The 12,194-nt window shown below is 43.1% G+C and overlaps 1 protein-coding gene across 1 annotated transcript; it reads right to left on the bottom strand.

The window, feature by feature from the left end:
• Positions 1–4,702: 4,702 nt before the first annotated feature.
• On the bottom strand, positions 4,703–11,885 carry LOC115024894 (lethal(3)malignant brain tumor-like protein 2). Its single transcript, XM_075074159.1, is given in 17 exon segments — positions 4,703–5,602; positions 5,604–5,725; positions 5,794–5,952; positions 6,042–6,107; positions 6,642–6,876; positions 6,981–7,063; positions 7,143–7,290; positions 8,238–8,342; positions 8,583–8,653; positions 8,817–9,063; positions 9,153–9,241; positions 9,965–10,099; positions 10,187–10,304; positions 10,490–10,569; positions 10,871–10,946; positions 11,669–11,730; positions 11,819–11,885. Coding segments are annotated over 17 exon segments (2,037 nt in total). The 3' UTR covers positions 4,703–5,428.
• Between the last annotated feature and the right edge of the window lie 309 nt (positions 11,886–12,194).

The following is a 12,194-nucleotide window of genomic DNA, read 5'->3' as shown; positions in this document are numbered from 1 at the left end:
ATTGTATCTGTTGTGTATTTTAAGCATCATATTCTATAAGATCATTATATGTTTGTGTCTTTGTCTCACTCCTGTGAGAACCACGTATCTCTAAAAAGTCTTTGTGACGATGCATTTTCCAGCTGATCCAAAAGTCTTTTTAAAGAGTTTCTTTATCCTAAGAAGTAGGAGAGTGTTGTCAACATATAAAGGAAACTTCAGATGGAGATAAATGGTTTTCACTGGACAAGTAGTGGATGAAAAACTGTAATCTGAAAAGTAAATAAAGCTGTTATGTAGTAAAAAGTGCAATATTTGTCTCTGAGATGTAGAGGTATAAAGCAGCACTAGATGGAAATACAAAGTAAAGTACAAGTACCTGAAATAAGTACTTGAGTAAATGTACTGATCTGCTCTCCTGTCTGATGTCCCACACACACACACACACTCTGAGGTCCATTCAGTTATTAAGAGCACCGTACAGTGATTTACAAACCTGTCGCTCTCAGCATCCTCCTGCAGTTACATGTAGTCTGACACGAGGGTGTGGCGCCAGACAGAGCTCTGCAGAAGGATGATGGTGACTTATATGCGCTGCATGCTGATCACAAGGCCCGTAGGATGAACGTCTAATGTGCAGCTTTGTCTTTGTTATTATGGATCAGGGATTTAAATCTATAACAATGTAATTGTTACCTCTCATATGTTGGAACATGCTCACCTGCTGTAATCTGCATCTGTGATAACATTGGGCCGCTGATTCCAGGGAAGCTGTCAGCAGTGAGAAATGTGCGCTCCGGCAGGTGATCAAAGGCTGGTTTGCAGGATGGAGGCTGCATGGTGAGCCATCTCTGCTTTGCAATTGATGGATGAACGATGAGTGCATTTATTATTGAACACAACACACACAGCAACAATAGTTCTAATTCAAAAGATTTCTTTATTATAAAATACTGCGTACAAATATGTACTGAATGTGGGAGCACCCGGAGGAAACCCAAACTAACCGATGACTCAACCTCAAGACACCTGGGATCATGTCAGACACTTGTAACTACCAAGATATATTCACATATAACAACATATTCTAAACAACTCTGATTACAAAGCAACTCTGTTAACCTTTACAAATACAATTCATAATGCATGATGATATTCTATAAAACACAAGAACACATTGAGCCTCCTTCAGATGTTTTGAGATCGACCTACTTCTCACGTGAACCCTGAAGCTGTAGAGGCAGGTGAAGTCCACGTGTCCCCAGTTGTTCTCGATCCGTAGAATCACATGTCTGAAGACTTCTCGCTCTGGATTCTGGTGAGAGACACGAGAGAGACGTGAGTAAAGAGAGTCAGGCATTGTACCAGAGACGACAAAGAAAGGATACGACGTTAGAGAAAGAGAAGACATGTTCATGCATCTGTGTTGATGACGTGGTGTTTGCATGTTTAGCATCTGGTTTTAAAAGCAGCTCCACCTCTATAACACAGTTTAACTCCTGCAGTTTGCAGCCGTTAATATGGCAGGAAGAGGTTTTATTGTCAGGAGAACAGTTAAAGATATCTACTTATTGTCCTATACAAAGCCATATATTGAGCAGTGATCTGGTAAATGCATGTTGAGGAAAGCTACACAGTCTCACTCGTGTCGTACTCACAGGCAGGTCAAAAGTCTGAAACGCTGCTCCATCTTGATCGTACACTAGCGTTCCTAAAGAGGTTCCCTCCTCGTCTTCTGTCCTGAGTCCCTGGAGAAGAAACACAGACAGCTGTGTGAAGAACAAAGAGTGTGCAGGACATATCGAGGGTAATATGTGCGACTTACGTAGACTGAAAACTCCCTCGGTGCACTGGCGATGTGTCCGTGGATGGACTGGCTCTTTGCTATGTGGCCCAGTGTCACTTTAGTGATGGAGACGGGGCGGGAGAGGGAGATGAATAAATGTCCTCGTCCTCCTGAAAAGGGCCAGCAGTTTCCAGGCTGCAATGGTGAATGTCCCTGAGGGGAGGAAGGTGGATGTTTTAATGTCCACAGTTCATAAACTCTCCATTTCATTTGATATCAAACACCAGAAGTGACAGATTCCTACCTGGATCACTCTCGTCTGTGCTTCCAGTGAATACCACCAGTAGACTCTTTTACCCCCAATCTGCTGTTGGGGCCAATATGTGTCCGACGAGAAATGATGCAACACCCTGGCTCCTGCATGCACACACATCAAGGATCAAGTTATAAATCTACTTCTGTGTAAGTTACACAGCAGACGATGAAGACGGCTCACCTTGAGACTCTGAGACAAAGTTGGGTATTGTGTCTGGAGCAAAGATGTTCATCTGCAGGTTGAATATCGGCTGGACTTCTTTGAGTTGATCACACGTGTGTGTGTGTAGTGTGTCGCTTCTGAGGGACACAGAGCAGAACCTTTAGTCAGATGAGTTTTATTGACAAGGAAGAAAACGTTCACTTGAAGGAGAAGTCACTCACGAGCAGCGATGAAGAGCAGGAGGAAGACACACGTGAGGATCGTCTTTAGTCCAACAGTCCTCGTAGTCCCTTCCTGAATGTCACGTGTGTGTTGTGGGTTGTTGATAGACTCGTGGTGATCTGTTGAGTCCACACGACCACAACCTTTCCTTCTCCTAAAAGATGCGAGAGAAGTAAGTACAGACTGATCCGTGTGAAGATGTATACGGTGCTGACTCCACAGCATACAGGACACAACATGTGCACACACACATCACAGCAACTCACCTGCAGGTGACCTTCTTGTAATAACCTGCTTCCTGCAGGCGGAGACTTCTTCTCAACATGACTGTAAGATGGTAGAAAGAGATCATCAGTGACACACACACACACACACACACACACACACACACACACACACACACACACACACACACACACACACACACACACACACTCCTGCTCAACACTCCAGCTGTATAGAGTCACTGTGGTGTCACACACACACACACACACACACACACACACACACACACACACACACACACACACACTCACAAACACACACTCCTGCTTAACACTCCAGCTGTATAGTGTCACTGTGGAGTCACACACACACACACACACACACACACACCCACACACTCACAAACACACACTCCTGCTTAACACTCCAGCTGTATAGTGTCACTGTGGAGTCACACACACACACACACACACACACACATACACACACACACACACACACACACACACACACACACACACACACTCACAAACACACACTCCTGCTTAACACTCCAGCTGTATAGTGTCACTGTGGAGTCACACACACACACACACACACACACACACACACACACACACACACACACACACACACACACACACTCCTGCTCAACACTCCAGCTGTATAGAGTCACACACACACACACACACACACACACACACACACACACACACACTCACACACACACACTGTAAACATCTAGTTTGATTAATGTCAGCTGGTAAATGTACTTTACATCCACATTTACCTTCTTTCATAAATAAGTCTTCACTTATAACTTATTAAACTTATACTGAAACAAATCAAAAGCACAACAGCCAGACAAAACACAGCTGGAAGGTACTTTACACTTTATAATACTGCAATAAAGAGGCGTGAGCACATTAATACTGCAGAGTGAAGCACAGAGAGACACATCGAGGCTTTCAGCACTTCAGGCTCAAGGTTGATGAGGTCATAGTGAGGTCATAATGAGATTGATGAGGTCATAGTGAGGTCATAATGAGGTTGATGAGGTCATAGTGAGGTCATAATGAGGTCATCATGAGGTCATAATGAGGTTGATGAGGTGATAGTGAGGTCATAATGAGGTTGACGAGGTCATAATGAGGTCATAGTGAGGTTGATGAGGTCATAGTGGGGTCATAATGAGGTTGATGAGGTCATAGTGAGGTCATAATGAGGTTGACGAGGTCATAATGAGGTCATAGTGAGGTTGATGAGGTCATAGTGGGGTCATAATGAGGTTGATGAGGTCATAAAGAGGTCATAGTGAGGTTGATGAGGTCATAATGAGGTCATAGTGAGGTTGATGAGGTCATAGTGAGGTTGATGAGGTCATAGTGAGGTTGATGAGGTCATAGTGAGGTCATAATGAGGTTGATGAGGTCATAATGAGGTTGATGAGGTCATAGTGAGGTTGATGAGGTCATAATGAGGTTGATGAGGTCATAGTGAGGTCATGAGGTTGATGAGGTCATAGTGAGGTCATAATGAGGTTGATGAGGTCATAATGAGGTTGATGAGGTCATAGTGAGGTTGATGAGGTCATAATGACATTGATGAGGTCATAATGAGGTTGATTAGGTCATAATGAGGTTGATGAGGTCATAGTGAGGTCATAATGAGGTTGGTGAGGTCATAGTGAGGTCATAATGAGGTTGATGAGGTCATAATGAGGTCATAAGAACAGGAAGCAGAATTCTCACTTTTATCAATGAACTCATGATTTGTTTATTGATTGATTATCAATAAAGTTTTAATCACTTGTATCACTCGCCCCATAGTTCCAAGTCATTCCATAGAAATAAACTAATTTGTAAGAGTAATTTATTTATTTGTTTTAAAGGAAAACATAAAGTTCAATAAATATGGAGACTAAAGATTTTCAGTAATTCTGTAAATAAAAATATTTCTTTGGGTTTATAATGATCAGTTATTTTACAAGAAATAAATCAACTTGAAAGAAATTGTTTATGATTTTGTCTTTATTGCTCTTATAATTTGTACCTTTGCAGGAAATCAGACTAAAATAAAGAGTCTTGATTTTACGAGCAGCGATGCTTTCCAACATTGCGTATGTGCATCTTACACAGAATTAAGATGTCGTTTATCTTTACTCTGCAGTAAAGTGTATCTTTGAACAATGCATCATTTTTCTTCTTTGCATCTAACAGACATTGTGTTTTTATCCAGTAAATATTTCAAACACTGATCATTACACACACAGTACGTTAATTATTTAATGTTGAAAAGCATGAAACAGTAAATCACAATTCACAGAAGATGAAAACATTATAACATTCGACAGGAAACCGTCTCTGCTCACCCGAGTTAAATAATAAAACATATTCACAAACACAGGCTGTGTTACAGCAGCTCCTACTCACCGCTGAGTAGTTTCTACTTTATCATATTTACATATAGTAGAAGTTATTGGTAGCGGCGGAGTCCGCCATTCCTGCTCTCGTTAGTTTGTGTGACCTTTGGGTTTTAAAGTCACAATAACACAAACTAACCAGCAGCACTAACTAGCTCTGTGAGCTAAAATGAGTGTTTTTGTCAATGGAGTCTGGTGGTTTTGAAGAGAGCAAAGATGACTGCTTTAGGGTGACGCAGGGAAATGTTCTAAATATAGCGCACATTTAAACAAAATCCATTGTCTCTCTGTTCATCCACCTTTTCCTCTTCAGTCTTTAGACGCCTCCATCCCTGCAGCCTCTCCTCTCGTGTCCTGCTCTCTGAAACCTCGGGCACGGCACCGTCTCCTCAGTGGCTCCCTCCTCACACTCTTCACTTCTTCCTGCTGTAGTTTCACTCCGCTCCGTCTTTGCACGAGCTGCTCTTTCCAAGCTGTGGTGCCTGTTGTAGTCCGGACTTACTCTTCTCTCCGCCCTCCTCCCGTGTAAAGACACCCAGAGGGACTGGTGGAGGATCAGTGGGCGTCTCCATCTCCATCTCCACCTCCTCCACTTTCACCTGCACTGCAAAGACTACAGACAGACATACGTCAGCAAATTGGCAAAATGATCTCACGAAAATGAGAAGTGTGTCCACTTACTCTCCTGCTCCTCGGGCTCAGGTTTGGGCTGGATGAGAGGCACTCTTGGAGGAAGGCTGAGGTCCTCCGGCTCTGAAGGAGCGTCAGTGACCTTCGCCTGCTGACCAGCATCTTCTTCAGCTTGGTCCTGAGAGAGCCTCTTCTTTCCAGGCTTCTTTTCTACAGAAAACACAACGAGGAGGTGGAAGAACAGTTATACAACCATCAGATGCAGGAAAACACTAAATATGAGAGCAAACAAAACATACTTCTTTTCCGATGCGCAAGGGTTTTGTATTTCTTGCTCTGTCCCGTCTGGTTTTCCATTAAATTGACTGGAAACAGAACGAAACACGAGTCAGACACACAACAGCTTTAATCCCCAGTTAAACCTCCGTCTGGGACGTGAAAGAGACAAACGTGACACTTTTCTGCCTCATTTGGTCTTTAATTCCTCCAATTATCTAAAATGCAGTTGAATCAGAGTTTAAATGCCTCTTGTAAAGACTTAAATCAGATTCAACCGGTTTAGATGATGGCTTAAAGGAATGCTTCTCCCCAAAATGATCATTTGTATTTCATTGGCTCACCTTGTGCCGGCACGCCACTCGTCCGTTGGAGCTTCAGAGTTTTAAATAGTGTGTGAAGTACACGACTTGATAAATGAGACTTGGATTATACTGCACGAGTTGTGTGCGAGTTTGTCGACGGACGTTTGGATATAGTTTACCAGTTACTTCAAGTCATCAAGACGCTCCCCGTGGAGGCGTGTGAGAAAAACAAGAAATGATCCTTCTGGGGGTGAAGTATTCCTTTAATATGAGCTCTCAACACACGAGGGGATGGACGCTGCTAAATCAGGCGTTTACCGAGTCCTGGAGGCGGCTGCAGCTGGTAGCCCATGAGGTCGCACCAGCCGGCGGGGTAGATGTCCGGGGACTGGTGGTCGATCCACTGGTCAAAATCATCCTCCCAGCCGTCGAAGTGGATGAGCAGCAGGCGGCCCACGCAGCGCTTCACGGTGGCCACGCACACCAGGCCCGGCTCCATCAAGTCCACCGCCTCCAGCTTCACGTTGGGGGAGAAGCCGTGACCCGAGAAGTCCTGAAGAGAAAGACAAAGCGGGTTCGTCTGCTTGATATATGAACGGTCTTGATCACATTATGTTGCTCAGAGACGCCACTCTGGGGTTGGACTTCCTGTCTTACGGTGTTTAACAGGCGTGTCGGTGCAGCTTTAGCTTCGGTGTCCTTCAGGTATTTGTCCCAGGTGAAGGTTTGAGAGTCGTAACCTGCAGAGACACAAACATTAAGTATCGTCAGCACTGAACCACTGTCTCCTGCCTCTGAATCATTGTTGTGTATATCTACCTTGAGGTACGGTGAGAGCGATGTTGTTCTTCTTACAGAAGTCCACGGGAAGGATGGCATGGGACGAGGCGTGGTAACAGAACCAGTCGGAGCCGTTGTTGGATACGGCGCCATCGATTCCCACCATCAGGTATCCATCTAACAGCACCTGGGAGGAGAGGAGGAGGGAAGTTAGAGAAACACTCGCTGTAGGATTAACCCTTTTATTTAATGCATATGGCAGACGTTCAGTTCAACCTCAGCTCCTCTAATAAGTCAACAATAACCTGTGCAACATAAAATCATGTATTCTTTTATATCAGGCTTCACATCTGGAGCTCTGGCTTCAAAATTGTAGTTTTGACTATTTTCCTCCAGATTGAGACATTTTCTCATGTTTGTCCTGAAAACATGATTTTTTTCTTGCACAAAAAATTCAAAAGCATCAAAATCAATGTTGTTAATTATTAACATAACCCAGACTGAGAAAATAAATCCACTTTAGCATTAAGTATAAAGAAAATAATTACATTTGACTGTTCTTTAACCCATAACAGTTGCATTATGTTAACAGACTGGAAAATTAATTAATATTTAGTAGTTATGATCAGGACTGATAAAAATATGACTTATTCTAATAATAATATTAATTAATAATATTATTAATTAATAATATTAATTGATATTATTAATTAATATTATTTATTAATATTATTCATATTAATATTAATTAATAATATTATTCATATTAATATTAATTAATAATATTAATATAGTCGAATTGTAGTATTTTATAGCAGTTTTATGAAGGGGACATTCTTGTCCTTTAAGGTAATAAATGGGAGTTTCTTTCTTTTTAAAATATATATATAATTTGTTTAAATCTGACAAAAAATAAGAACTTCATCAGACTGTAAAAAAAGAAAATTGTGGTGCTTTTCTTTTCTTCTTTAAATAAAAGACCACAGAGGCATTATGTAAACAATTCTGAGAATGAAAGCACAAGGGTTAAAGAACGGTAATATAATAACCAGCTCATTTATCAGATCACACACACACACACACACACACACACACACACACACACACACACACACCCAATGACAGCGGTCTTACCTTGTGTACCGCGGCCACACAGATGCTCCCGAGGTTAAGAGGGTCGATGGCCTCCAGCTTCATTCCTTCCTCAAAGAAACCCCCCTCCATGTAAACGAACCTGGGCTGCAGATCAGTCGTCGTTAAGAGACTTCACATAGTGAGTGCAGAATGCTGTCACAGACATGGCTGAAAATGCACAAATACTGTGGAAGTATCAAACTCCATCGACGGGGAAATACACACAGAAACAACAACGAGAGCGCAGAAGTGAACGACCCGACAAACACGGACCAATCACAGCAGACTGGGCTTTGTCGGGATGGGGGCTTAAAGAGACAGTACGAATAAAGAATACTTCCTTACCTTTTTAAAGAGCAGGAACGAACTGTCATAGTTCCCCCTCCAGACCTTGGCAGCGGTCCCTCCACTGTTTGCTATCATTTAAAAAAGAAATATCTTTAGTTCACAACAAGCGTGACATGTGTGCGTCTAGAGGTCTTACACAATACAACCATGTTCTCGTGTCGTTTCTTCTGTCTCCGTCTCTGTTGCACGCCATTACTCCTACGTTTGGGGAAAACTAAACGCAACACCTACCAGGTGCTTTGATGGCGTGACCCACTTTGGTGGACCAGCCGATCTGGTGCAGGAGGGGACTCCACATGTGGCACCAGAAATCAGAGATGGTGTTGACGGCGGCGTCGCTTTGGTCTTCGTACACCAGCCGCAGGCGGCCACCGACGATCGAGTCGATGGCGGCCATGCGGGTCTGACTCACGTGTTTGGGGTCCACGACCTCCACGCGCATGCCGATTCTGAACGAGGTCCGCATGCTCTCCGCCAACTGGGGAGAAGGAGGAAGGCAAGAGATGAAGTCATTCAGTGAAACTAAATAGTTCTCTTCACATGTGCAAAGCAGAGCGTCAGTTTTACCTTCAGGTAGAAGTCAACAGGGAGGGTGTTGGCCCCCACCAGCTTTTTCATCAGGTATTCTTTCCAATCTGGGATGTTCTGCTTCACATCTATGGACACATCATTTCTCAAGTCACAACATTGTTGACATAGCAAAGCATGACATATTTAAAGTCTTCGTTATCGGCGGTATTAATCCTGATGACATGTTAACGTCCTCTGTGCTTCATGCAGGCGAGCAGCGTTCAAGCAAATGCTTCTTGACACATTTCACCAGCTGGGGCTTTGTTTTCACTGCAACACGTAAATCCTGCACTTCTATGGAAACGGTACAATCATGGCTAGAAGTATGGAGAACTCAGAACTGTGTTTTGTTCAGTAAAACAGTTATAATGCCACAAAGCAACAGAGTTTCTGTGTCGTGTCTGTTGGTCTCCAGTCGTTGATGTTTCCCAGCTGCGCTGAGGAGCTCAGAGTTTCATGTTTTTTACAGGATATATTAAATTCAAACATTTGATTTTTGGCAACATTCTAATTGAGACATTTAGAATAAAGTGATTTCGGTGAAATGTCACTTTTTAATCTTAGATTTTGTTATTTTTACCGACACACGTCTTCGTCGCACGTGACTCGTTCAAGGACCGTCGGAAATTTGAAACCCGCCGATAATTTCTGTTTTTGCAGTTTCTGGCTTTGATAAACGGTTTAATTTAAGCGATTCTTAAAAGAAAACTGGCTTTTTTAAACCCGCCGGCTGGTTGTGGACTTCAGAGAGTTCAATAACACGTCTCCAGGTAACACTGAACCAATGTGGTTCGAGGGTGAATCCTCACCTTGCGGTGGCACCAGCAGCTTGCTCGTCATGGCGCAACATCCAATCGGGTTCAGCTCCCCCGAGACGAGGCTGCACCAAAAATCTCGGCTGCTGTCGTGTTCAAAGCCTTCGTACCTCAACAGAGCTTTGTATCCTGCAGACGAGAGGAGGGAAGAGCTGCGTTACTGTTGATGCTCCTGCAAAAGATGTATATTCATGATCAGAAAACACAGAGACACACCTGCAATCTGGATGACACTTGCGATCCAGTAGACTTTACTGGGCAGGACTGCGTTTGTGTTCAGGACCTCCACTTTCATCCCCATTAAGATGTCGTCCCACTGGGCACACAGGGGCGCCTGCAGGAGGGAGGTCACCAGGGTGAGGTGCACACTTATTATAGACAACGCTCACTTTGCAAAGTATTCATTCTTTTTTATACTCCATGTTGGATTAGGTGTTAATACGTGCGTGCAAGTGTTTTTCCTTTAGACATTTTATAATCTGAGAGAAAACATAGTTTCTAATGGTTATTGGGACTCACATGTCTGAAGCAGGACACCGATGCAGCCAGAGCGCTTTCCTTCTCTAAGTAGGCGCCCCATTCAAAACCTGCAGCCGATGCTACACAACGGGAAGAACAGAGGCGTCATTCACATTCAATCAAAAGGTTTAGAAAGAGACGTTCGTGCACATGTACTGTATGCAGCTGCTGATGCTCCCAAACAAGCAACAAGCACCAATTCAAGCTGTGAGACAAATGAAGAGTTCACACCTGACTTCAGATTGTGTCTCAAATGCTTCCATTAAGCTTCACATCTGTTTTTGTTCTGCAATTAAGTAATTAGATTCCCTGTGTGTGTGTGTGTGTGTGTGTGTGTGTGTGTGTGTGTGTGTGTGTGTGTGTGTGTGTGTGTGTTCTCACCATCCAGTACTATTGGGGCTGGAGGAGCTTTGTTCACCTTGTTGAGCACTGTGGCTTTTTTTGACGGGGGCTTTCCCTGCAGAGAGAAACACAAAGAAAGTTTGAGCAGAGTCGTCTCATCGTCCTCATGTTTTTGGCCACTTCCCCACTCGCAGCAGCTTGGAGCAGATTTAGCCACATGGCTGTTTAAACTGTTGGCATGAACCGCAGGCGAGGAGAGAAACGAGTCTGCGGTCAAAAGGTGGAAACTTCATAGAGAATTGGACAAATTTCAGTGACATGTTCCCGATATGTGAAGAGAAGAGTGGCAAAGGAACGACTGTCAGTGGTAAATAACTTTGTGCACCTCATGGGCTGCAACTCACGGTTATTTTCTTTATTGATTAATGAGCATTAAACCGATTTATTGTTTGGTCCAGATGCCAGATGTGTTTGTTTGTCAGTCCGAGACCCAAAGATATTCACTTTAATATGATATAAAACAGAGAGAAGCAAGACATCTCCATATTTGAGACATTTGTGCATAAAAAATTACTGATTAATGAGCAAAATAGTTGCCAGTTATTGTTCTGTTGACTCATCGTTGCAGCTGTTCAGATAAATAATGAATCTAAATAAATCTAAAAACCCTCGTACACCGCTGTGATCTCATATTAAGCTTGTTGCTTTTTCAGTTTTTACATTAATTAGTGTTTTACTTTATCCTTATTTGTATTTAGACTTTTGGTATTATTGTGTGGTTTGTACCCTTAATGAAATATATAATTACTTTCATCCTGGTGTGGTTTGTACTGTTACCTGTCCTCTCCTGTTGCTGCCATGACACCTGCATATCCCTCTGGGGATTAATAAAGGTTTATCTTTAAAGAAGATATGTTATGGATGCATAATATCCCAATCTCTTCAAATGTACTAGTGCACGAAAGTGTCTCGCCTTCACGCGCTCACCAGCTGAGTGACCCCCGAGGTTCTTACGTTTGGCGACGCAGCACGTGTCCACGCAACACTTGTGCATCCGTTTAACCAACGCGTGGAAACAGTCAGACACGCCCGCTGACAGCCTCTCGGGTCGGGGGAGGATTTCAAGTCCAGCGCGGTCCTCCTCCTCCTCCTCCTCCTCATCTTCTTCTTCTTCTTCTTCTTCGCCACCTTTTTCTCCGGCGGCCGGTGGACAGATTTATGTGAACTACTGCCACCATGTGTTCGTAGATGATAAGTTATGGAAATATAAATACATTTTAAATGCTCAACATCAACGTCTCTTGGTGTATTTTTATGGCTAGTTATTATTTTTAATATAAGATGGAAATGAAATGTGGCATTA

This window comes from Cottoperca gobio, chromosome 19, assembly GCF_900634415.1.
Source record: "Cottoperca gobio chromosome 19, fCotGob3.1, whole genome shotgun sequence".
In the NCBI taxonomy this organism is placed as follows: domain Eukaryota; kingdom Metazoa; phylum Chordata; class Actinopteri; order Perciformes; family Bovichtidae; genus Cottoperca; species Cottoperca gobio.
This window is presented reverse-complemented; position numbering and strand designations above follow the sequence as displayed.